This window comes from Filicampus tigris, chromosome 2, assembly GCF_054856515.1.
Source record: "Filicampus tigris isolate MCC_2025a chromosome 2, RoL_Ftig_1.0, whole genome shotgun sequence".
NCBI lineage: Eukaryota > Metazoa > Chordata > Actinopteri > Syngnathiformes > Syngnathidae > Filicampus > Filicampus tigris.
This window is the reverse complement of record NC_141218.1, coordinates 21516689-21542129: the sequence shown is the minus strand read 5'-3', so window position 1 is coordinate 21542129 and position 25441 is coordinate 21516689. Positions and strand designations below refer to the sequence as shown.

General features: G+C 41.3%; 1 protein-coding gene across 2 annotated transcripts in view; it reads right to left on the bottom strand.

The window, feature by feature from the left end:
• Positions 1–1961: 1961 nt before the first annotated feature.
• The window catches only part of pdgfrb (platelet-derived growth factor receptor, beta polypeptide), a 36972-nt gene continuing 13492 nt past the window's right edge, over positions 1962–25441 (bottom strand). For both annotated transcript variants that reach the window (XM_086023687.1, XM_086023686.1), the window contains 19 exons: positions 25016–25146; positions 24452–24617; positions 22776–22956; positions 21416–21531; positions 20861–20984; positions 20561–20772; positions 18335–18429; positions 18120–18252; positions 16858–16962; positions 16541–16651; positions 14324–14480; positions 14070–14236; positions 12308–12420; positions 12012–12134; positions 10684–10795; positions 8419–8518; positions 8219–8324; positions 6525–6799; positions 1962–3330 (listed from right to left, as the gene is read on the bottom strand). In XM_086023687.1, the coding sequence (XP_085879813.1) occupies positions 3183–3330; positions 6525–6799; positions 8219–8324; positions 8419–8518; positions 10684–10795; positions 12012–12134; positions 12308–12420; positions 14070–14236; positions 14324–14480; positions 16541–16651; positions 16858–16962; positions 18120–18252; positions 18335–18429; positions 20561–20772; positions 20861–20984; positions 21416–21531; positions 22776–22956; positions 24452–24617; positions 25016–25146 (2675 nt within the window). In that variant the 3' untranslated portion in view covers positions 1962–3182. The remainder of the gene's footprint in view (positions 3331–6524; positions 6800–8218; positions 8325–8418; positions 8519–10683; positions 10796–12011; positions 12135–12307; positions 12421–14069; positions 14237–14323; positions 14481–16540; positions 16652–16857; positions 16963–18119; positions 18253–18334; positions 18430–20560; positions 20773–20860; positions 20985–21415; positions 21532–22775; positions 22957–24451; positions 24618–25015; positions 25147–25441) is intronic.

Sequence of the window (25441 nt, the reverse complement as noted above, 5' to 3'; positions counted from 1 at the left end):
AGAAGTGGACTAGTTGCGTTACAACAAAGAGCTTATTTAATATATTGTAGCGTCTTTCAAGAAGACGCCGTCAGACGTAGAACAATTGACACATTTTATTAGTCCAACCGGCTACTGTGGGCCGCAGCCAACGCCAATACAGTACAACCGTTAAGTTCAAAAAGTGTCACGCTCTCTCTCCTTCGTCATCCGCTTCTCCTCTCTCGCCCGCACCCGTCAACAACGTCATCTCCCAGCTGCTGCAGACCGGGGTGCCTCATCACGATCTGGCGAGGGACTCTAAGTTTTGTCAGAGCTCTTATTTGTTTTCATGCGCTTGCCCCCGGTACTTGGATGGGCTTAACATTAGCCGTTAGCTTGGAGAAACGGATGCCAAAGAAAGCTTGTCCCCGCGAGCACGAAAGGAGTGGTGTTGGTGAGTGGTTCCCTCCTTGGCGAATCACGAATCATTCATAGCAAAACTCAGTTCACTCACTGACTGCATGGAGTTCTCGTTCGCGTGAACGAGAAATGGCAGTGACGCGTTCTCTCTCTGAATCGTTGGTGAACGGGAAATGACATCACTGATTCCTTCGGGAAGGCCAATAGCATGGCAGTATGTTCAGTAAATCCCGCTTACATCTGACGTTGGCTGCTGATTGGTCGATCGCGAAGATTGACAACATGCGTGTGGCTGAGCTCAAATGAACTGAGAAAAGAACGAATCACTTCAGGAAGTGATCCTTAAACTCACGTTCACTGAAAAGATGAGTTCTTTTTGAACGAATCGTTCGCAAACGACCCAACACTAATTGACGCCACCGCGGGAGAGATGCTAACGGCAGAGGCTTTTTAACCTTCAAAATAAAAGCATTCCAGCAAACCACTATACACAGCAGGTTTGCTACGGTGTAGATTCCGGCGAAGTAGGGAAGACGCCAGAAGAAGTGCATGAACTCCACCTTGATGTGCCAGCGTCATACTTGAGTGCTGCGCGCAGCTTAATATGCTCCCTGACACAAGCTGTTAGCTGTTTTGAAACAGTTGAGTTCCAAGTCGGGGGGCGTCGCTTCAAAAAGACAGCGACAACAATAGATATCGTGCCTGCTTCAACCATAAAGGAACCGACATGACTAGACGGTGCATTTAATTTTATTGCCAAACTAGTTTGCTGTGCAGCAGCAACGAGCTGCGTGCTGCATCCTCTCCCTCCTCTCCGTGTGGGAAACAGTATGTCATCGCAACATGTGACATAATGGACCAATCTGAGCAGCAACAATTCCTGATGTGTGCGTGACATGTGTTGCAGACCTGTCGCCAACAGCACAATGCGTGTGAATAAATGCGTCAGTTGACGCGGGAGTAGAAAGAAGCCTAAAAAGAAGCCTTTCACTGAGTAGGCTGAGATGAAATTTGGCCGCCTCGCGACCACGTCAAACGCATGAGGGCCGATTAGTGGGCCGGACTAAAATCCACTTCTGGCCAAGCTTAGTCCAGCCATTTTTAAAAATTTGTCAGCCCCAGCCCCCAAAATGGGCATCCGGCCGGGCCGGAGGGTCCGACGGGTCCGGCCTAGGGACGGACTGCCCAGCTCTGCCCAATTCGTTTAATTCTAACCTGAAGCATTGACGTCCAGTTCAACGTAATAGTGTCCTTTTATTCTGAAGGGGGCTTTCGCCGCTCGTCTGCGACCTATTACCGTAATGCCTGATATAAAGGAAGTTAGGGCGGCTGGCTTGACTTCATTTTTTCGGCTGGCTTGACCGCAGTAGAGGGAGACTGTTCAGCACATTATGCTTAACGAATTAATGAGCCAGCTCCAATTTGCCAAATCAAGGCCAAATTCTCTCATGACGAGAAGGTGCGACGAATCGCCTCCTTCTTTGCAGAACTGCGGCCGCCTGCGGGCTTATCCAGCTGCGGGGCGGGAGATATTTAATGGGAAAAGCACTGAAGAGGATTAGATGCATGCACTGAGAGGGTTTGTGTTGATCCATATTTATTGACACGTTACATAGAGTACACACTTGGTAAACTTCACCTTGAGCTTTGGTAGCGTAGCTTGTCAGACACGATGGACAAAGTATTGCATACATGACGTTTCCATCAGCGCACAGTAGCCCTTCATTTTAAGCAATAATATGTACAGTGAATAAACTGTACAAAACAAAGGCACTCATTTGTTACATTTGTACGAAGGCAGTGATACGCTGTTTCTTATTATTCTCCTCAGTGTAACAACCACACATCCTCACTGGCAGGTGGATACCTTAATCTCTTACAGCTTTATCTCTTACAGCTTTTCTTCTTCTTTATATGAATACCTTTTTTTCTGCTGTTTACATACATATATATGTATACGTATATATATGTATATGTATGTCTCAGTCCATAAAAATGTCTCAATAGTGTTTGCCATAATCCCCCCCCCACACACACACATTTAGTGTTTGTCGGTATGAATGCGTTGCAGTAAAGTGATACACACTTGCATGCTCATTTCTTAAACATTACCACATGCCAGTGAGGATGTACAGTGCAAGTCAAACATCATTTAACAGAGTGAACATTTCAAATGTACCTTGATCATGAATACACATACAATTTTGACATAAAGTGCAAATCTGGCACAGACCTATGAATGAAGGCATAGACACAAAAAAAAGAAATATAAGGTGAAATTCATACAAAAGGACAAAAACATTTCATAGTGTTCTCATTAGCTTCCTCGATTAAAACCACAGATTATTATGGGCCATCAAAATAGTGCATAGAAAATCTGTCCGCATTTCAACGTGCACGTCAACATTTTCTAACACGTTATGCGTGTTTCTTTATAAAAGACTTTGCTATCAGACATCTGTATGCAATATGAATATTAACTTATCTAACAAATATAATGCAGTACCAAGGAATATTGTGAGGAATGTACCGTATCTGTGTCATTTCAGCATTCTAAGAATGACAAAAACATGCTGATTACTGAATGTATGGACTTTAAGAGGTATTAAGTGTGAAAAAGGAAAAAAAATACATATAGACGAAGGACAAAACATCTCGAATGCTTAGTGGAAATACAAAACTCCTTTTAGTCTCCATGATGCTACATTCTACTTTAGTCATGTTCCCTTTTTATGGCCTATTTAATAATAGGAGGAAAAAGTCCCCAAGTAAATGATTTTTTCCAGGATGCCTAAATGGGACTACAGAAAGCTGTCCTCGACCTCGGGCGTGCCCGACAAGCCCAGCAGAGCGTCTCTCTCGCTGGTCCCTTCCAGCCGGTCCTCCTCTGGAAGCGTATCGGCTGTGTCCTGAGACACCGAGTCCGTTTCCTCCTCCAGAGCAACAGAACTGAGACAAAGACGCAATGACACAGTTACAGCATGCCGCCAAGCTTTTTGTCACATCCCCAACACTTTTGTGGCTTTTGCCCTGAAAGCATCATGTCTCATGCATTGCCAACGCCATCAAATGTGATTTTTAAGCACAAACAATCAAATAGAAACAATGTGGACATTTGAGTAAGTGATTAAAAAATCATAAAAAGTCACATTATGGATGTTTCTTCAAATCTGAATGAAATTAAATCAGTGCTTCCTAGCCTTTGTTTAGCCATATTTGGCGATGCTGCATATCTATACGTAATGTCTTGACATCTAAATATGTCTTTGGGATTGAATGAGTTAATCAATCAATATTTATTTAAATCATTCACTGCTAAGGAGATCTTTATCTTTTTACAGTCCAGCCATTCAATCCCAGGCACTTATTTATATATGTTTAAATATTTTTGAAACATTAGGGTATAAAAGAGGGTCTCAAAATGTCTGGCACTGAATGAGTTCAAGTAGCCTACTTGTCCGTTGATTTTTCTTTCAACACACTCATTTTCGACACGGCCCACATTGTGATTTCCTTCATTTTAACTGTGAAAACAATTAACAGTGAACCTTTGCATATCCGTATAATGTTGAAGACAGTTGAGAAGTTTCTGACCATCTTGTGTCAAATTGGCACTGTGTTGACGTGAGTTAAGGAGTTTCAATTAGAAAAAAAGTAGTGCTTCGTTGCTATTGAGTTAGAGGCAATTAAAACCCCTTTTAGGGGGAGCATTACTTACTTGTGGGTTTTCACTATTAGCGAATCATCAGCAATTGATTGTGATATGTAGTGTTAACAACAAACTGAATTGGAAACCAGAAGTCATGGACAATTGTGGTACACAAATATTTAAACTTACCATTATTGTTCAATTTATGTAAAGACGTGGATTTGGTGGGAAAAAAATAGGGGCTTGTAAAACCAGTTTAAGTGATTAAAAATAGTAATTTCTGGATAGCTTTAGCCAAAGTGGAAAAAACGATATCAATTTAGCATGAAACATTAAGTGGGCACACTATTCGCCAGAGCTGGGCATTCCGTCCCGGGGGCGGAACGGTCCGATGCCCATTTTTGGGACGGAGGCCGGGAGACGACAAGTTTTAAAAAAGGGACGGACTAAGCAAGGGCGGAGGTGGATTTTAATCCGATCCACTAGTTGTCCCTCATGCGTGTGACACGGTCGCACAGCGGCCAAAGTTAATCTCAACCTACTCTGCGAAATGGGCAAACGACAAAAATTGCCTCTGAACACTCCAAACATGCCACTAGTTACCAAACTGCGGGGGAGATTTTTCAACAGGAGATACAGCGTGAGTTCTGGTGATGAGTGATGAGACCCAGTAACGCGAGCAGCGTCATAGCACTCCGGCGAGTGATGCCCGCATGTCGCTTGACTGCCCACTGCTGGAGGAGTACGTAGCTTTAGCTGCGCTACAGCTAATGCAAACAAATATTGCTGTCTTGGTAAAGTTCAACAGCTGTAAAAAACGAAAGAAAGTAAAAGGTATAACAAGCTCCTCGCTCGCGGTTCTCCAAGCCTGGTCTCTTTTTTTCTTGTCCCACTACTGTTAGCTGGCCGTGTCATATAGCTCGGGATGTCCACAAACCACAATGTTCATCTTTTCCTTCATTTTGCACTCTCCACACAAGACCCGCCGAGTGTTCAGGTCGCTGTGTGTGACATTGTACTCCCCGATGCCGACTGGCTGCCGCAAGGCAAAGAGGGAAAACATTTCCTTTGTTTTAGCTGCGCTGAACAGATGAATGGGCGGATTTTCGGCTCTTCGCTCTGCGTCCCACCGCTCCAAACGCATCATCCGCGCCGCCCCATACGGAATCGTGTCTGTCCGCGCTAACTACATTGACTTCAATTGAATCGCGCCGCCAGAAACAACCTCAACGAATTTGGTGTGAATGCAGCATAAGACAAGCTGGCCTATGCGTGGGACAAGTGCACAAATGTAGCAGCACCGAAACTGCTGGAGGGGAAACCAGCGAGCCAATCAGCAACCCGAAGGGCTGACCAATGGAAGCGCTCCCTGGACCAGGCGTCTCCGCGCATTCGTTCAGAGGCTAACCTCTCTCACGTCCGCTGCATTGACATATAAACAATGACCGCTGTGAAATAAAGCACTTACATTACAACTCGACTCACTCACTCAGTCTCCTTACACACATACAACGTGTGGTGGCAAGCGGTTCGTCGAACCGTTAACCCAGAAATGGGTGCCCATAAGGTGAGTGGATTTGAATTGTAAATCAGCCAGCTAACGAGCTTTAAACAAACCCCTGCCGTTAGCATCTCTCCCGCGGCGTCATGCATGGACGCTTTTTGTTTTTTTGGGGGGGGTAAGGACGGGACCGCTTTAAAAGGATGAGGACGGATGGGGTCAGAGGACGATACATTTTATGAACAAGGACGGAGGGACGAGGATGAAAGTACCTAGGTTGTGGACGGAGGACGGACCGGCAAAAAACGGTCAAGTGCCCAGCTCTGCTATTTACTTTCGCAGGGCACATAAAGGGATGCGATTAAGACAGAACTGGCCCCCAGGCCTCAAGTTTGACACCTGTGTTCCATGTTGTTTATGTTTTGATCACAATCACATAAATACATTTACAATGTTTTTTTTTTCTGGAGGACCTCCACCAACAGCAGAGGTGAGAGGGTCATAAAACCAAAAGCCCGTGTTCTCAAATGTTGTTGTTTCCAAATATGAGACATCTTCCCTGTAGTCGCTTGATTGACAGTCTGTTCAGAGACTCCAGTCTAATTCATGAGCATGATAAAGAGTAGACATGAATAAGACAAAGTAAGTGTAAAAGTTGAAAATTAGATTTGGGAGACAGCGCTATGATTTGTGGATTATGTCATGGTTGTACATTCCCCCACGCCCTCCTCTTTTGACTGGCTTTTCTCTGCAGGGTTAATCTAATAAAAACATTTAACAGCCCCCTGAAAAGCTCAATAATTTATTTGGCCAGCAAGGCCTATCGCACTTGGCTTCATGTTCATCTATGTGATAAAAGTGACTTTCAACATGCACAATTCTACTATTGTCTCAGCCTCACATCTGGATGTGTGGGTGTTTGATTGCGAGAAACAGAAACGCAGCATTTGGTGCACATGTGCAGGCAGCATCTTAACGTCACCGGTCGGCTACCTCGCGCGGCTTTCCGACTCCGTGCCAGTGAACGCGTCCTCCGGCTTGGGGTCCGGGATGGGTATGATGTAGTCGTTGTACGAAGGCACGACCTCCTGCGAGGGAGGCGGGCTTGAGCGCTGACCGTGAGCTCCCGGCGGGATGGAGGAGGCGACGGCGGAGGGGGTGCCGAACGTTGAGTTGGCTTCAGGGAACCGGGAGGTGAGGCGTGGCTTTGTGCGGGCCACAGCTGGGTGGTCACTCTTCAGGAAGTTGTCACTGACTTGGCTGTATCTCTGTTGAAAAGACCCCATTGATTGATTAGCTCCTTAAAACGATGATGCATTCACTGACCTTTGGCATATAGATCCATTTTAATGCACATGCCGTTGTGTTTATGGAAAGTGCTTTGTGCATTTTACTCAATATCCTTTACATTAGAACTGAACAATTCATCAAATTCTTATTGACATTGCAATGTAGCAGAAGGCAATTTTCAACCGATGCAATTTGGGGAAAAAATATTTATGGGGTGGCGTGTTTGTCGACTGGTTAGCATGTCCGCTTCGCAGTGCAGAGGTCGTAGGTTTGATTCTGGCCCTGGCCTTCCTGTGTGGAATTTGCATGTTCTTCCCGTGCTTGTGTGGGTTTTCTCCGGGTGATCCGGTTTCCTCCCACATTCCAAAAACATGCATGGTAAATTAATTGAATTTTGGCCAACCGGTATGCAATTAAACCTGGGTTGTGAACTAAGGAAAGCCGTCTGAGCATTTTGTTGATATCTAGTTTCGAAACTAGTCCACTCATTGTGCCCCCTAGTAAGACTAATTCAGTGCACTAGAAGAATGACTATCCTACGACCAGGTAACAGTTTTACACACTAGTTAGGCAACCTGGGCTACGGTATATTAGTAGGACTAGTTACTAATAAAGAAAAACTGTTCACTAGTTGTCATCAGCATGCTAAAAGTACTACAAGTGACACACTAACTAGTAATACGGGAAGCACACACCCGTCAAATAGTGCATAGCCTACTACTCGTAAGACAGTCATTTTATTAGTCTTCTTTCTAGTGAGGGCAAAGAGTATTCTAGTACATGGAACTAAAGCTGGATGTCAAGGATATTGAATAAATGCTCAAACAGCTTTCCATACATTCTTACTCGGCCTAGTAATGTTGCCAGTGCAGCACGGCCGTTTCTGTCCTTATTCGTATTTTTCATCTAAGATATTTCATTGTTGCATATTTCAATGCAAATGTTCAATATTCTTGACAATTGAAAGATAATTGCTTTTAAAAGTGACGTATGTATCTATCTATGATCCTCCCTATAAGAGTGGCATAAAAAGACAAAAACAAATGATACTATTGTTTTTACTGGGAAAGTTTATCATCCTGAAAATCGTGACAGGCCTACTATGTGTGTTCATATTTATACATAACCTTGTTGATGAATGTATAGTATTTGAGCATTTGTATTTGTATGTACAAATTGGAACAAGTGTCGACCAGAAAGTCCCAGAATTGATTGTGTTCGATCGTATTTACACTATAAAGAATAAACGTTAATGGAGTAAATGTAGCATTATGTATAATTACTGAGCCTCCATTTCAGCTTTTCAGAGAAGCTACTTGGATATAAATATGAAAGCTACTAATCGTAGTAAACAGTTCAAGATCACAAGAGGCAACATGAAGTATGTAATCCAATACCTTTTTATAGCTTTCAGTCAGCAGGTTGCCCATACTGTGAACGAGGAAGGAGAACTCGGGTCTCTTCTCAAACTTCTCATCCCAGCACTTTTTCATGATCTCATAGCTGAAATGCAAACAAAGCCTTGCGCATTATTCTTCTTTTTCTACATTTTTTGCATAACGATAGCCTAGGATCGTGACGCAGCAGTACAACTTACACTTCGTCAGAGGCGTGTGCAGGTTTGGCCATTCTGTAGCCTCTCTTCAGGGCGCTGTAGAACATCTCATTCATAGGCAGGTCAGGGTATGGGGTTCCTCCTGTGGAAAGTGTGCAAATTGCTGATGAAATGACGACCTGGATAGTCTCAAATAAACAGCAACAAATTCACAAACAACTTTGACACTGAGGGGGATGTTGAATATCAAGAATAGTGGTCATTTCTTTCCAGAAATCAGAGTTTAATTGATTTGAAGAAAGGGGGGAAAAAACAATGTTGGGTTACTAAGTCACAGAGGCTCAGTTTATTTTTAATGCCCCGGGGATCTTAGTCTTCACATGCTATAAACAAATCTATAAACTGTCTAATTTATTTAACGCTTATTTCCAAAAGTCATGCAAAAAGCTGATTATAAAAAAGTAAATAAAAATAAGCTGACCATATCCAATGCAAGTGTGTGCTAATTTTAAAGTCTAACTAATGGGATCTCATATGACTTTGCCTTGAAAAAAAGGGGGAAATAATTACAACGGCATTTGGCCTCATTGCTCTCCTTTTAGGATCGCAGACAGTACCTGTATGCTTTGTAATGTTTGTAGTCTGCCTGAACTTTCATTGTCTGTGTTGATGACTGGATTCTTTCAAAAATATGTTCATTTTTTGTCGTTGTTGCAGTATAGAGCTCCTGCGTGTCATTTTGAGAGTCATTTCTATTACTGTATATTAAATATCACTGCAAGCTACAATAGCAATAATAAACATGACAGATTATTACAGTATTTTGTAGGGTCAGATTTTTAGTCCAGTTTTCATTTTGGCTCTTGTTACAGTGAGTGGCTCTATGTCTTTGTGGCATTTGATTTATGTTACTGAATACCCAGTGATTCTAATGTTACTTGGCAGAGCGTGACTCTAAAATGGCTACCGTACTTTTTTTCATCAATGCTTACACATCATCAGCAAGCTCTGCAGAAGCCTGATAACAATCCTGATCGTAGGTATCAGGTGTGTTGGAGGAAGGAAACTTCAAACATGCAGGATGCTTCCTGCAGCACTTCATTTGATTAACTTTCACATCACTTTAACAAACACTGTATAGTACTATAATGTGTGTTCAATGTTGCCCACTCGGCATCCATTGCAGCCTGATCATGGTGCATGTGTGAAGCCCTTTGAGACTTTCCTGTGATTAAGGGCTATATAAATAAATTTGACTTGACTTGACTTGATAGTGGCCCTTGATGACCCGAGTCTGACACCTTGTGCTGTGATGTGTAACCATTTCCCAACCAAGAGCCAGATTGAAGTTCCGTTTCCTAGTCATTGTGCGTTACATCTGAAGCAGAATGTTTCACTGAGCAAAGTTTATGAAAATAAAATAAAGTACAACACAAATACAACATGTTCGGACAGGTAAGGTACACACAATTCTAATACTACTGTACTGGGAAAAACAACCAACAAGCAAACAATAATGATTAGTTTGATTTACTGCGTGCAAAAAAAACCCTCTAATTTCTTTATTTTTTTCCAGCATGGCGAATATTGATGGTGCTATTTTCATTGGTCTACCATAGCTTGAATGACGTCACGCTAGAACGAGCAGGAAAGAAAAAGCAGTTGGAAATCGCTAAATTATGATAAATTATGATATTGAGAGTGACGCAGTTATTTCAGTGACAGAGCTAGCAATATTCCACATATTACCGAAGATAGTTATCTTCTCCCAGAGTGTGTGTCCATGGGAAGTAAGGTCATGTCACCATTTCAGGTGTGTACAATTAATTTGGGGAAGTTAAGGCCATGTCGTACCTTACTGTATGGGGCTACGTTAGCATGCTAGCTGAGCGAGTGCTACGATGTATGTCCATGAGTAGCAGTGTCTGATAACATGCTGTGTTGTGCCTTAAGCATATGCTGAATGTGATTACTAAAGTAACTGGTAATCTAACCTATTTACTTTTAAAACTAAGTAATCAGTAAAGTAACAAAGTTACTTTTTAAAAGAGAGATCATGTCATCAGTAATCATATTACTTTTTCAAGGTAACTGTGGCACCACTGAAAATACCTGACATGAATTAAATGGATTCTATGCCCTTTAATTGATTCACTATTGCCTCTTGTGGAGAAAAATGGAAGAAATTAGAGCAGACCAGTGCTGTTTGTTCAAAATTTACAGTACAAGTTGCTCCCTTATTTAGCTATCACCAAATAAATCCCTCTCATGATTGGTTTAGCGTGAAGAATGTGTGTTTCGACTTACCCAGTGTGAAAATTTCCCAGAGAAGAATTCCGTAGGACCACACATCGCTCAAGGTTGTGTAGAGATTGTGGAAAATACTTTCTGGGGCCATCCACTTGAGGGGCAAGAATGTCTAAATGGATTAAAATAAATTACATCAATAAAACAGTGTTACAAAATGGAAGTTATTTCGGTCCCCACACTGTTACTCAGCAACTATTTGTTTTGATGGTGATTCAAGGACACTTAATTATGTTAAAAAAGGCCAAGCAACAAGCAGTTAGCAAGCACATAAGCGTTACTAATAATACACTGATTGAATAACTTTATTTGACCACCACTGCACGTAATAGTCACAATGTTTCTTGAGATTTTATTTAAACTTGTAGTATGTCATAAATAGGCTATAGTGCATCAGAGTCGTAATAAAGGTTACTTAAGGGACTTTGGATGTGGTAGGCTTACTGGCGTCTGGATAGTTGGTATGGTGACGTTAGAGAATATTGTACTCAAAAGACCACTCATTGCAATTGAGGTGTGCAGAAGAACATCTATGAAGGTACCTTTCATTCTGTATAGAACATGCCTTGCAAAAAAGCAGATAATCACACAGGGTGTCTCTCCTGGCGTCCGTGAAAGGGAAATGTAGCCTACTATTTTAATTTGGCACAAGATTTCCAAAATTGGACAACAGAACATTGGTTGTATGGCCGAAAACATGAAAATACGTATCCTTTCTGCCTTGTATCGTGTCATGATGCGGACACTTTCTCATCATGCTTTAGGGCCCCTTAATATCAGCGGAGTTTTTTAAAAATAAATACAATGTACCCAGCAATTTTGGAATACATGAATTTAAGAACATGCTTCCCGACATGCTACTTCCTGTAAAATATTGCACACTGTCACAAATCACAAATAAAATGGTTTCTTAAACATGACAATGATTTGACTGTACACAAACAGCCTTAGCAGTCACCAGATCTCAATCAAAGAGAGAATCTTTAAAATGTTCCGGAAATGTATTATGCGATCATGTGCCACTATAGACCCCTCAGCATTACAGGGGCTGCGAGAACCTCCCTCATTCCAGTAATGAGGGTAAACCGTAGATAACACATAAGATCTATGTGATAAAGTGACCAAGAAGATGACTGATGTTGTTCAGATTTCTCATACATATATATATATATATATATATATATATATATATATATATATATATATATATATATATATATATATATATATATATATATATATATATATATATATATATATATATATATATACACACACCCACGTACACACGCGCACACATTGCATTTGTTCATCTGTTTTCTACTCACGCTGCCTTTAGAGATGTAGTTGGAGTCGTGCATGATGTCTCTGGCCAGTCCAAAGTCACAGATCTTCACCAATTTACCCTCACAGATCAACACATTCCTGGCGGCGAGGTCACGATGAACACACTGCATGGGTGGAATACCACCCCCCCCCAAAAAAAAAACAAAAAAAAAAAAAACAATAAAACAAAATGAACCAATGCTAGCAACATTCATCAGCCTTTGATTCTTCAAACCAAACTTGGACTCGCAAGTCCTAATCATTGGTGTCTAGGTAAGTATTTTTGTCAATGTCGTACATTCTTGGAGGCCAGGAACTCCATGCCCTTTGCCACTTGGAAGCTGAAACCCAGCAGGTCATCATAGGTGAGTGTGGATGAGTCACTGATTACCAGGTCCAGTCTTCCGCCAACTAAACAAGATGAGATCGATCATAGGAGAAGGTGAGCGGATAAACTTGCAGGAAGTGCAGCAGTCCCGTGACTGCATGTGTCAATATTCAGTGAGAGAGCATTTTACTAGCGTCGAAGAGCATTTCATATTGCGTGTGAGTGTTTCAGTAGTGTGTGTGTTGGTGGGTGTGTGTGGGTGTTCGTAAGAGAGAGAGAGAGAGAGAGAGAGAGAGAGAGAGAGAGCGCATCTCAAGAGTGTGTGAGCATTTCAGTCGGATGTGAGAGCATTTCATTAACGTGTGTATGTGTGTGTGTGTATGTGTGTGTGTGTGTGAGTTACAGTGGTTCAGTAGTTACGAGAGAGTTTCAGTAGTGGATATGAGTGTGTCAGTAGTTAATGTGAGAGTGTTTCACTATTGTGTAAGCATTTCAATAGTGTTTGTTAGCATTTCAGTAGCGTATGTGAGTGAAAAACATCAGTAGTGCATGGGAGAGCGTTATTTGTTTTTATGAGAGTGTTTCAATAGCGTGCATGAGTGAAAAAAATCATTAGTGTGTCAGAGTATTTCAGGAGTGGCTGGCAGAGCATTTCAGTATTGTGTATATGATAGTGTTTCAGTAGTGTATGTAAGCTAATGAAAATAGTGTCTATGAGAGTGTTTTATTTGTGCTTGTGAGACTGCTTCAGTGGTGAAAAAAAACAGTAGCATGTAAGAGCATTTCAGTAGCGTTTGCGAAGGTTTCTGTTGTGTGTGTGAGCGGGCAAAAATCAGTAGTGTGTGAGAGAGAGCCTTGCATTCATTTGTGTGGGAGGAAATCAGCATGGTTAAGAGCATTTCAGCATTAAGTGTGAGAGTGTTTCAGTACTTTGGATGAGCACGTTTCAGTGTGCATGTGAAAGATAATCCCTCATAGCAAGATTGTTATAGATGACGAAAACTAACGAAATAATTACGTCTAAATAATCCAATGATGTTCATCTTGTCTTCTTATTTGTGACAATTGTCGCAACAAAAGAACTTGAAATATCACTTAATTATGACTAAAATTGAAGAAACATTTGCATTAATAAAATAAAAACGTGACTTCTTTAAAAAAAACGATAAAGCGAAACTGCATTTTACGTTCGTAAAATGAATTCAAAGCAACTATAATTATTGTGAAAATGTCATTGGTTTTCATCATTGTCAATTAATACATTTTCAGGGGTTATTTCAAATGTATTTATTCGGTATTACTGTACGGCCATACAGAAGAAAGAACGTCGAACAGTCGTTTGGAAATTGTACTTCACTTTTCTTTAATGCGCAATAATTAGTGACCTTTGTTTTTAATATTCAATCTCCAAAAAGACTTCATTTATAACAATAAAAAAAATAAAACTAATACCAAAGCTAATAAAAACGAAACCAAAACTAAGTATTTTCGAAAAATAAAAGCTAATTAAAACGAACAAACTTGCTCTGAAAACCGCTTAAAACGAACTGAATTTTCAAAAGTAAATAAAAACGGCACTATTATGTAAAACCCCGACCAATTATGCCTCAAACATATGTCCTTCATCTGTGCATGCCTCCATTTGTGGTCGTCTGCACAACACATGGCGCAAAGTAGTGAAAAGGAATTCTTGTCAACAGAAGATAGAAGACACACGTGTCTCCGGTCAGACCTTGTTCCTGGTAGAGGTCCTGCTGGTAATTCGACTCATACGGGGACGGCTGGATGTCGGCGTACTTGATGGAGTCCATCTGCTCCTGCATGGGAACGTAGATGGAGGGCTCGTCTTTGCTCATGTCCATGTAGCCTCCGTCGCTCTCGCTTCCAAATGACACGTAGCTGCGGGGATGGAATGACACGATCGAGTTCTAATACCCCCGCACGTATTGTTTTACGGAAAAGATCAATGAAAAGTTTCTTTCTCACCCTTTCCCTTGACTGAGCGGACTACTTCCCCTCGAGATCAGGTAGTCTTCATCTTGGTTCTTCTCGGCAAAATACTGCAAGAAGTTGTGCTTATTTCTGTGTAGGTAGTCCACCAAGTCGCCATAGCGACAGTACTCAGTCACCAGGTACAGAGGACCTGATTGGTCGATCAAAGAGGTGAAGGAAAAGACCACATCAGATGTCTATGGACGATGACTACGTCAGAAAGGATTATACACAAAAAAATGATCAATTATTTAACAAATAAAGCATTAAAAGCATTAAACTAAACTACACCCTGTTGTGTATGGCATTCATGATTTTAATACCTTGGTAATAGAGCAACCTTCCCTTTATTTTCATTTTACATGTATTTGTTGATCATCTATTTTGTAAATTTAAGTCGCACGTGGAAACTGCATTTCTCATTTGGGTCTGGGAAATCCCAAAGACAGTCAAGCTAAATGTTTCGTGATATGCAATATATGTTCTACTGATTTTTTTTAAAGAAAAAATAATACAAATGTCAAATATTGTTTGCATCAAGAATTGTAATTCAAAAGTAATTTTTGACTGAAAGCCAGTGTAATTACATTTAGGATCAAATGCATGCACCATGAGATGAAGCCTCAATTTTTCATCCCTTCGCGTGAAATTTGAACTCAGCCTCCACTAGGAGCTGATGTCCAAATAAAACAAACGCTGTTCCATCACATGAGGGAAAAGGGCAGGACTTTGCGAAAGGATTTGACAAGCGAGCAGTCTGGTTCAATGCTGTCTCAGTTCTTCACAAATTGAACTTGTTGATCATTTTCCTTGTTTTTTCTTTTAAATGGGAGAACCATGAACCATGAACTTAACTGACTTTATGTTTTGAGTTATTAAATCCCAAAACATTTCTGCCAAGTTAATTGTGAGCAGAAATGTGGAAATACATTTCTTACAATTTTCATAAACCTAAGGGTATATTTTGAAAGTAAAAGTTAGAAACTGAGATGAAGGCACAGATTTTATTCCAAATTTAATTTCTGGAGGAGGTCTTCACTTCTCAAAGTGCCATTTGAATTTTAAGTAACTCGGGTTGAACCACAATCATAAGCTATTTTCTTAGCAAGCATTTCCTCGTTTGAGGAATGATGTACGACAATGCACCGTACCAAATTTGATTCTGCGTCTGAATGGCAAAACAAATTGCTTTAAAAAAAGTAGAAATTCATGGAGCACTTGTGTTTGTTTGTCTGTTTGCTAACCAGCAGGCCACCTTCTGGTTCGTGGAGGATGATGCAAGATGGCAAGAATGCTTTTTTTTCTTTTTCTTTTTGGTGCGGGGAAGAAGAAATAAGGTCTTCCTGTATGTAATTTTTGTGGTGTATTTTAGGACTTATCGATTAATCCATTTCAAATAGTTATCGCACTGTAGTAAAATGCAATTTTCCAATTGCAATGGCTGCAATTTAAATATTCGGTTCATTTATTTACATCGTTTTTCGATATGTTTAGTGCTTAAGAAGTGTAGTCCGCATGCAGTAGAAATGTTTAACAGCCCTAATTGAAGTAGATGTTTCAAATTTAACATTAATTTGCGGTTCATTTTTCTTTATTTTAATGTAAGCGTAACCTATCAAACCAAAACATGTATATCATGTTCATTGAAATACAGATTATTTTTTTGCTTGTGTTAGTTCAAAATTACACAGAGCGAGGACCTTGAAAAAAAGATTACATATTAAATCTCACTTGCAATCATTTAGCCCAAGGGTAGGTACAGCATATATCAGGAATAGGCAACAGGCAACTTTTCACAAACCTCCAAAAATTATTGAAAAAAACGCAGATAAACATTAAATATGCCCTTTCCACAAAAAATGAGGGAAATGTTTCCGGAAACAACATAAAAATCCACAATATGAAATAAAAATGTTTTAAAAAAAGAAAAACATCTGCAAATATGAGAATCTGCGTGTGCTGAATTGCGAATTTGCATGTGCCAACTGTAGTTGTAAATTTTACCGATTTCACCGATCACTAGATGACAGACATCTCCTAGTTGCGCTGTACTGGGTTTTATACTGCTCTGTACTGTATACTACAACGCAAGTAGGCCTACTAATTTTTGGCGGATTGGGAATGATAGAGTAGACTAGCACTGATGAAATTGTGGCATCTCCAGCATTTAAGGTGCCCCTCCCTGGCATAGATGTTCATCACGATGCCCACCATGCTTGGTACAGGCTCCCAGTAAGTTGACAACGTTGAGATGAGGACCCAGGTGGCTCATAATCTTCAGCTCTGACATCAGGGCTTGAGTCTCGCTCCTTCTGGCTGTTGCTGGATGAAGGTAGAAAATGAGTGACATTCAGCTTCAGATTTTGGAACAGCACAGTCAAAAGAGCAATGGCTCAGCGGCTTGTTGGCTGAACGTCAAAGTGGGCTAGCAAGCAAACTAAAGCTCAGTCGAGAGCTGCCGCTCTACGGGACAAGTCCGCCGCCGCCCCATACAATGTGCGCATGATATTTTCCGCTGCGTGTCTTACATTTCAGCATTTTCACGGCCACCTTGGTGCTGGACTGGGAATGAGCCAGACCATACGCAGTGGCTTCGACCACCCTGCCAAAAGCTCCCGATCCAAGAGTGCGACCTGAAACAAAAAGAAAGTTTCGCTACAACCAACACTGAACTTGAAATGGAGGCCATGTACAATAATAGTCTTGTGAAATGACGACAAATCTACAGACACTAATGTATAAAAAGTGTTGGCAAAATGTATTGTATACGTATTATAGGCCTACTGGTATATAACAAATCGTTATCAGTACATAATATATACTTAGCATACATGGAATATAAAGTACACTGAATCTGAAATATAGTCCATGCACTGTAGTCCGTTCATCCATCCATCCATCCATCCATCCATTATCCTAACTGCTTATCCCCACTCGGGTCGCGGGTGCGCTGAAGCCTATCCCAGCTGTCTTTGGGCAGTAGGCGGGGGACATCCTGAATTTAGAGTGTCCATTTAATGTACCAAGCATTATTATTGGAAACGTTTTATTATTATTATTATTATTATTATTATTATTATTATTATTATTATTATTATTAGTATTATTATTATTAGTATTATTATTTCTACATATAATATTAGAGATACATTTTAAGAACAATTTGCCAAAATGATGAATATGCTTTATATCAGGGGTCTTTAATACTGTTCCGCAAGTTCCGCCGTCCTGCCTGTTTTCCATCTCTCCCTTCTGCAACACATCTGATTCAAATGATCAGATAATCAGCAAGGTCTGCAGACGCTGGGTAACAATCCTGATCATTTGAATCAGGCAGGTTGCAGCAGGGAGGGATGGAAAAAAGGCAGGACAGTGGACCTCGAGAAACAGGACTGAAGACCCCTGCCATATAATGTTGTCATATTTTCATATGAAGACACATATTATTACTATAATTTCTAGAAGTGTTTTTTTATACTTATTTTGTTTTTGTGATGGATGGTTGTAAAAAAATGTGTGTATTTGTTAATTAATTGAAAATAAAGCAGCGTAGTTCCTGAAGTTATTCCCAGCTCATTTTAGCTACAATTAAACACACCTTTTATTGGATTTGGACACACTTTCAATTGAAGTCCTAACTAAATGATGTCTGTAAAAAATGATAGAGTGATTCATCATGAATATTGATGTCATATAATAACACATTTCATTTATAACGCATCATATTCAAGTGTAGTTTATAAGTAAAAGCTGATATCACACAACCAGCCTCTGTGCGGAGAGGACTCACCCAGCACCAGGTTGTCTCTGGGCATCTCCCAGGTGAGGTCATAGGGCAAGTGGATGGGGTCCACGTAGATGTACTCATGACCGTCCTGGCTCACAGACTCGATCACCTTCCAGCGGATCTCGTAACGGGGTTTCTGCCCACACACAAACACGTGCACAAACAGCCGTGTGACATGTGACACCGGCAACAGGATGTGCCTTGAGTTTGCGCCTCACCTTCCTCCACATGGCGATGAGGATGATGATGGACAGGATGATGATGACCACTAAGGCGAGTACTGCTGCCAATACCGCCACCTGGGAGAAGAGTGCTGCCACACACAATGAACACACAACATGAACACAAGCTCCTGTATGGAAAGTCGTTTCAACATTTATTCCATAGCCCGCGAGTACGCTGAATTGTCCATGTACTAGTACGCCCCTTGACTTCATCCATAAGACAATTTAGCACACAAGTAGAACAACTCCAAGAATGACTAGGTTATTGGCCTACTACTAGTGATGTTTTGTCCACCATGGCCTTCCACTACTGGTAATCATTTCTGCACACTAGAAAAATGACAAGGTCACACTAGTTAGTAGAACAACTACATGCTACTAGTACTAGTTGACATGTACACGCGACTATGGAATTGCTAGACTTCAACTGGAAGAATTCTAAAATGTTGCTAGTAGTACTATGTGCATACTGTTGTACACCAGTCAAGTTTTGGGAATGGATGATTACATAGATGGAAATAAATGGGCTTCCAACTATGCTTAGTCCGACTATTTATTTAAGTTTCCCGTCTATCGTTTATCGCCTACAAAATGGGCGTCCGTCAGATAGGTGGAATGCCCAGCTCTGGACATTTCTGCGCACTAGAATGACTGCGGCGCAGTGGAAGATTCACTCTCACATTGACGTTTTTCCACAACTAAAAGACATTTCTGCACACTAATAGAACAAAAAGGACAAGTAGAACTAGTAGAACAACTACATACAGTATTGAGGCAAAACTGTGCAGTAGTTCATATCTGTATTAGTGTGAAGCGCTAAAATTCTGACTTCATGTCACTAGCAGTATTAGTAGTATGAGGTTTTGAAGTAGTGCTCTTTTTCTACTACTACTACTACCATCTACCACTGTATGAGCGGACAAAATGCGTCTCCTTTTAGAACCCAAGAGCTGTCAAAAAGCCTTGGAAGCATCACCGCGAAAATAGACGATTACATAGATGGAAAAAAAGCGCTTCGGACTATGCTTAATCCATCTATTTTTAAAGTTTCCCGTCTATCGCCTACAAAATGGGCGTCCTTCATATGTCCGGCTGTGCTAGCATGACGTTTATGCATACTCCAGTAGAATGATTATGATGCAGTGGTAGAATTACATGTCATGAGGCAACACTGTACGCTAGTTGACATCTGCATGTTACAAGTGAAGCACTACATGTTAACTAGTAACATTTTGAAACGTCGCTGATAGGAGTGGTAGCATGCAGTTGTCAACTAGTGCACACTTTTGCCTCAGAAGTAAAATGGAGTTGTTCTACTAGTGCACATCGTCGTTCTACAAGCATGCAGAAATGTCATACAATAACGGAGTTGAATCAGTACTTCTACCTTTTTTGTGTTCTTTTACACAGAATCTACTTAAGTACTTGCCATCTCTGAACACAACAAATCACCTGTTATAGAAATTATGGATAGTTAAGGAATGTTGGTGTAAGAAAGAAGTATTATGACGTACAGTGTTAATGTGCCAGATATTTACGACACTAAGTGCAACATCAAGTGTGACTATTTGATGAAGCTGCCCACTATGTCGCTAAAACATAAACCTTTCCTCAATTAATCTTGAGAATTGAAGCTTTTAGCAACAACCTGCCAAATATGTGTTTAGTTCCCCCTCATTTTATAGCATGTTTTGTTTTCCTGAATTTATTATGGATTTATTATTACTATTATAGAAAAGTAAGCTAAGCTGCTTTGACCAAAGTCTCCAGGAGAGTACAGTATTGTAGAAAAGGCATCACATTTCTTGTTTTGATGACCATATAAAGCAGTCATTTTAACATTACAAAAGTTTAAATGCGGCAGGTTCCCACAACTTTACATGACTGAATTATTTGTTGCTCACTGTTTTGTTTTTTTTTTAAATCATGTTGTGCGTGTTTATGTCCTGTGAATTTCACTTGCATGCGATATTGTTATAAATATTGACCCATTTACTATGCGGCTTAATGTTGGCAAGTCAGAAGCAACCCTTCCCATCAGATTTTGGGCGAGAGGCAGGGATCCCTTGAGTAATGCAGGGATTTGAACCTGTAACTCCTGAATGTGAGGCAGACATGCTAACCACTACATCGTCTTTGCTAACACCACCAGTCGAAATTACGGAATCAAGCATACAAAACAAGCCTACACTGCATCATTTGCTTGTTCAAGACACCTACTGCTGGACACCAGTTTGACGTCTCTTCTGTCCACCTTCCCCGCCTGGTTGCTGGTCTCGCAGCGAACTGTGACCTGCTGCGGCTTGTGGAAGGTCAGACGGCTCCACACCTGACTGGTCTGACGGCTCTCGCTGTGGCTGACGTTGGTCTGGATGCTCAGCACCTCTGCTTCTGGTGCCAACGGTTGCCATAAAGTAGTCTTGTTGTCGCACCTGCGGAACAAGGTGAGTTGAATTAAAAAAATAACAAAACAAGAAAGCAGTTGTTTTGCTCCCCAGTGGTCATCGTTTGGTGGCTTACTTGAGCATGCTGCCACAGCTGTACCACTGTATGATTGGGGTCGGGACCCCCTCAGCTAAACAGGTGACAAGGTGTCTCTTCCCAGGAAGGTGATGGTCAGTCAGATCTTTAATCTGAGAGGGAACTACATACAAACACAGACATGGGCAAAGATTCGGTAATCTTGACTGCTTGTAGCATTTCTCTTGGCTGTACTGCTTCCATTGTATGTAGGTATTTTTTTCATCATCACCAACCGTGTCACTGTCGGACGCCTGTTTTGCTGAGGTTTTTTGGTGGGCTGTGGGACGGACTGACTGACGGACCGATGGACTTCAGATGGACTAACTGACAAACTTAACCGACGGACTGAGCAACTGACGATTACAATTCGGTTCGTCATGAAAAATGACGGCCTGATAAATGACGGACGGCTACCCAGGCCGCTGACGAATGACGAATGACGGATCAGCAAAATTGAGTAAAATGCCCGCCTCTGAATAAAAGCAATCATTATCGTTTGAGACTTCTTCTCATCTAATGGACGATTCCAATGGCCTTTTCATAGAATCTCACCTTGAACTTCCAGGTCAAAAGTCACTTCTTTAGTGTCATCGCCATTGGTGACCTGGGCAGTGTAGAGGCCCCTCTGCTCCGGCCTCACCCGCACCAACGTGAGGATGCTGACATATCTGAAAGTAATAGGTAATAATTTGGAACAGGACAATTTTGTAAGAGTTTTGGGTCCTAACTGGTGATCATTAGCCAGTATTGCAAATTCTATTTGCATTTATCCAAGCTCTCCCTCTTGTATAACAGCAACTAACCAAATAGTTATGAAACAGATGGTGTGACGTGAGCAGTAGTGTCAATGAGTGCATCTCAAGCTGGTGAAATATTTTACCCTCAAGAAATATGAAAATAAGCACTGACTAAATCACAGTAATGCAGTGCTCTCTACTGGTTAGAATGGGAGGTGTGGACATCAAGTTTCAGCTAGTACAAGTCTTAGGTGCTCCGTACCTTTAAATCTTTGTGAGACATAAATGAAATACTTTGAAATTTGCAAATATATTTTTAAAAAATGAGTGATTTCTTAATGACTTTCTTTCTTTAAGACATTTAAAGGTTTGAAGCCAGGGGCGGCACGGTGGCCGACTGGTCAGCACGTCCGCCTCACAGTTCAGAGGTTGTGGGTTCGATCCCGGCCCCGGCCTCCCTGTATGGAGTTTCCATCCAGTATCCAATATCCAGAACAATGCTCATCACACTCATAATCTTTGCAGTAGCTTTGGGTTTGTGTACTATCTTTATATAGTCTACTCGTAATAATAATACGTGCCTTGGCTAAAGTAATCAGATGTGGTCCCCATCCCTGTAAATCAGGGATGTCCACCTCCGGTCCTCAAGGGCCGGTTTCCTGCCCATTTTCCAGCTCTCCTTGCTGCAACATACCCGATTTAAATGAGCAGCTCATCAGCAAGCTCCGAAGAAGCTTGATAACGATCATGATTTTGAAACAGGTGCGTTGCAGCAGGGATAGATGGAAAACAGGCAGGACACCGGCCCTTGAGGACCGAGTGTGGACACCCCTGCTGTAAATGGTCTGTGTTGCATTTAATTGTAAGCAATTTCCCCCTCAAACAACATTTAGGTGTCTTGGATTGAAAAGAAATGTATATGCTGTACCTCAGACTTTTTCATGTGAAATACCTTCAATTATAGAATTGCTTTAGCGATTACCAAGAGACATTTATGGTTCCTGTGTTATGGTTGTGGGGTAAGCCCCACCCACCATCAAAGACTATTGTGTTACACTCTGCCTTATCTTCTGATGACTGACAAGAACTGCTTGTCTCTGGAGGCTCTTCTTCCGAGGAAGCTCAAGCACTAATCGCTTAAATGTCTGAGCTTTGCTTAATGGTTGGGGTCCTACCTGATCTCATGCTCTTGTCTGTTCATGATGATTTTGTCTCCTTTGATGGCAGTGCCGTCTTTGCTCCAACTGACCTGAGGGGGAGGGTAGGCCTCCACCTCCACCTTCAGCTCAACGTTCTCCTGCAACCGGGCCGAAATGTGTCGATCCTCAGCCGGGCGTAGGGCCACAAAGCCTCGTTCTGAGGGGAGATGTTTCCACAATCGTTAGCCACACAATGGTTAAAATGAAGTTATTCATGCAGGCCTGCTGTAGCTTAGTAGCTCAAGTTTATTTAGCTGACTTCCCTGGGCGTGAAGATTTAGTTAGGCATACAGTACACCATCTCTCTTTTCCATGGAAAAAACCAAACATGACTGGCAGTACCATGGAGCTTCAAGTTATTTGAAGATTTCATAAACATGACACAGCTCACTGCAGATAGAATAAGCAACCACTAAGCCCAAGAAGGCAGGGACACCATAAAATGAATGTAGTGCTTCTTGAGGAGCTCCTCACACAGTTCTTGGTCCACCCACCCCCCAAAGTATCGAGCGCATAATAATACACTCTGCGACTCCCTGCTGCACATAGACGCTTGACCCTGGCACACATAACCAACTTGATGCATGGGAAAACTGTGGACCTTAGCCATTTTTATCAGGGAACAATGTCCTGAAGTGCCATATTTACTGTACTCTATTATTTTTTTATTGAACCACAAACAACATGATGAAATCGTCAAGAAAAAAGAAAATTGCCTTGGCTGCTCTAGCTAGTTTAATACAAAGACAGGAAGAGGGCCGGAGTGTGTGAGAGTGTTTATATTTCAGAGGCTGCTAGCTCTATTCAGTGACTGTATCTGTGTATTTCCACAGAAGACTCTCCATGCTTGACTTTTTTATCCACAGGTTAAATATAGGTAGGTATTATTGTAAAATGCTGCACTGTGTGTGTGTGTGTTTTCCTTCCGTTTTGTTTTTTTGGGGGCAGGGGGGCGTGAAAGCTCACGTGCATTTTTGATTGGCTGTTACTGTGTTACATCTACGATCCCATTCATGGGAGTGAATAAAATTTGTTGTCGAACTCCGCACACTGAACAAAAGATAATAAATAAATGAATAATAATTATGATTATTACTATTTTTATTATTATCATTATTGTTATTATATTGTTGTTTATTCCATTTCGTTCAGTGAGTTATTATGGAAAAATGTAAATGATTTTCTTTAAATAGGTAAATAAAATATAATTAAATCCAAAGAAAGAAAAGTACATTATAGTACATTATAATGATATATTATTGTTATAAATGGCAAGTATTTCGTTTCCCAACAGTACCCTTTAAAAATGTGATGTGTTTTATTGCATTGGCGTTTACTAGAAGTCAGATTTTCTTTATAAACATTTGGTATACTATTGCCATGTTTTTTTCAAGGCGGGTTTATTTAACACTTTCACTTTTTCGGTAACCTAAATAAATACAAGTAGATATTATTTTCCTCTAAAAGAAACTTCCTTCTTGGCTTAACTTGCATAAACTTCACATAATAAGCAGTGCCCTTGGTTAGTGAGCCACAATAACAATCTGTCCTGCAAGAGTTTATTATCTGTGTGTGTGTGTGTGTGTGTGTGTGTGTGTGTGTGTGCGTGCATGGGTGTGCACGTGCGTGTATGCGTGCGTGCATTGTCTGACCGAGCACTGTGATGTTGACACTGGCGGAGGCCGTCTGGTCCTCGACCCCCTCATGGACATGGCACACATAGTTTCCGCTGTGGCCTAGCGTGGTATGAGGAAAGATGAGGCAAGATCTCATGTTCATTGCTGACAGGACGTCTGTTAGTGGTTCCACATCAGCAGCCTGGAGGAGACATTTTATTAGCTCGGTGGTTAAACAGCAGCACCCCTGGAGAGACCGAGCGTGGGCAATATTGACATCAAGGATTACAGTACATCACAGGTCTAATATTGTCAGGTTGCAACAGAATAGCGGTGGCAAAAGTACTTAGACTCTGTATTTAAATAGAAGCACACTTACTAGAGTGAAAAGAAGGGCCAAAAGTAGTAATGTCTGTTTTCAAATGTAGGGAGTAAAAGTAGGCTACCACTACTTAATTACTGCAACGGGATAGCAGACGTGCCACGGAGGTGTTTCCACATCTTGATACGATTTGGGCTGGGTTATGTATGATGTCTTGAGTGTGATGTTCACGAGGGGGAATGGTGAACAAAAGCTCTTTGTGCTCGCCTCCTACTCACCTCATTGTCGGGGAAGTCCCACTTAAAAAAGACCAGCTCTGCTCCGTGCACGGTGCAGTTGATTGTCAGCGGCTCGCCCTGCTTCAGCACCGTCTTTGATGCGTTGATGTAGGCGTCGATAGCCTCTGGGACTGAGGACGCAAGTGACGATAACGGGATTCAATGGCAGAATTTAACAGCCGCAACATGAGAACACCTGCACTGAAAGTTAGATCTTAAAGATAGTCAAGTAACGATAGAGTAAAAGTCAAGTTAAGCTAATACTGTTCAACTATGATTGTCACTGAGCGACCTGGTTGATGCACTCTAAAAACAGTTGGGTTAAAAATAACAAAATTTTGGGTCAAAAATGGACCGATATACGGATTTTCTGCAGAAAACAACCAAGAAAGTTGGATCAAATTGACCCAGGATGTGGATCGGTCC